The following is a 1,873-nucleotide window of genomic DNA, read 5'->3' on the forward strand; positions in this document are numbered from 1 at the left end:
TCAGGACTGTGTTGTTTAGTTGTTCAGAAAACTGATGAAGTGATGCTGTGTATTTAGCTTTTGTCCAGGAAGAGCATGGTCATATGACTATAGATAAAAGATGAAGGAGACAAAGAAGGGTCATTGTGAAAGGCAGGAAAACTAAAGTTTATGCCCTGATTGTAGCTAGCAGCACTTCAGTGGGAATGGAAAATAAACAAACTGGGAAAATAAAGAATATAACCAGGCATCATTAAGGAAAGAACCATCTGTGTTTATATAATTGATACCATTATTTTTATCAGAATAAACAGAGAAAATCTTACATGTATTTCTCAAATGATTTTCCCTAGTGCTGTGCACAAAGTCAGAAGATGAAGTTGAATAAAATTGTCCACACGATAATTGTCCTTTCTCTATCTGGACCTGGAATTGTGGGAAATATCCTAATATTTGTGAGACACATATACATGTCTGTCTTGGGGACTGAGAAAAAGCCTGTGGACCTTATTCTCATCCACTTGGCATTTTCTAATATGATCATTATTTGTACAACAGGGATCAAAGACATAGCCACAATGTTTTATTTCAAAAATTTCTTAGGAGATATTGGCTGTAAAGCTGTGGTTTATCTGGCAAGGATGTCACGGGGCCTCTCCATCTGTACCACCTGTCTCCTCAGTGTGGTCCAAGCTGTCACCATCAATCCCAGGACCACTCTTTGGACAAAGCTAAAACCACAGACCTCACAGCAAGTTCTTCCCTTTCTCCTCCTCTTTTGGATGATTAATGTTCTCATAAGTTCCAACTTGCTCTGCTATATCAAAGCAGGTGGTGGCTTGAACACGTCTGTACCTGAAACATTCATTGGTCATTGCTATATGATGCAATCAAGACATATAATCAAGTGGCTATTCCTGTCTCTCATGACTCTTCGGGATGTCATCTTTCAGAGTCTGATGGGCTGGAGCAGTGGGTCCATGGCTCTTTATCTTTATAAGCATCACAAGCGTGTCCTCTACCTTCACAGCTCCAGGTTTGAAAACAATTCCCCTCCAGAAATCAGAGCTACCTGGAGTGTTCTCATTCTAATGTCCTGCTTCCTCTTCTTCTATTGGGTAGATTTCATTCTCTCCTTTTACACTGGTTTCACAGGGATACATGACTCTATCTCACTAAATATTAAAACATTTTTAGAACTTGGTTATGCTGGTTTTAGCCCCTATGTTCTGATCAACAGAGATGTTCGAGTTCCTAATGTCTTGCATGCTCACTGAGAAGTGTAGCAATTACATTCTACACATAAACTCTACAAGCTAAAGTTATGTACATTGTAAGCTGCTTTGTCAGGATGAATTTTAGAGCTGGGTGACATAATGTTTGCTATGTAGCATAGACTGACCTGGCAGGCAGTAGGTAGAACAGGCTCACATGGAAATGCCTCAGAATCCCAAATGCTGGTACTACAGGCATTTCCCACCAAACTGCTATCTGCCTACATGTTCTAATGCATCATGACATTAAATTAATATCATAATAATCTATTTTCTTTCCATAAAATGTCTAGCACTGCAAAATCTTAATAGAAAGCAGAGTCCTGCCATCCCTGTCATGTGGTGTTTTTTTTTTTTTTTTTTTTTGCCTCTCATTGTTGGAGGTAAGTGTGCTGTCAGAAAAAGTGCTGTGCATTTTTCCAAAGCCAGAAAATGAAGACAAAATGGGTTAAATGGAGGCGAGGAGATGGCCCTTATCTGAGGTGAGCTTGTAACTGCAGAGGGAAGATGACAGTGAGACAAGCAAAGTCACTGCAGCACAGTAGATTTGCTTACCATTGTTTGACATTGCTAGGTTCCAAAATGTCCCTCCCCAAAGTGTTGATGCTGCTGGCCAATTA

General features: G+C 39.8%; 1 protein-coding gene across 1 annotated transcript; it reads left to right on the plus strand.

The window, feature by feature from the left end:
• The first annotated feature begins 353 nt into the window (after positions 1–353).
• LOC127229546 (putative vomeronasal receptor-like protein 4) lies at positions 354–1,256 on the plus strand. The gene has a single exon (XM_051194628.1). The coding sequence runs from the start codon at positions 354–356 to the stop codon at positions 1,254–1,256; it is 903 nt and encodes a 300-aa protein (XP_051050585.1).
• The last annotated feature ends 617 nt before the right edge of the window (positions 1,257–1,873 follow it).

The sequence above is a fragment of the Phodopus roborovskii genome, unplaced genomic scaffold (genome assembly GCF_943737965.1).
Source record: "Phodopus roborovskii unplaced genomic scaffold, PHOROB, whole genome shotgun sequence".
NCBI lineage: Eukaryota > Metazoa > Chordata > Mammalia > Rodentia > Cricetidae > Phodopus > Phodopus roborovskii.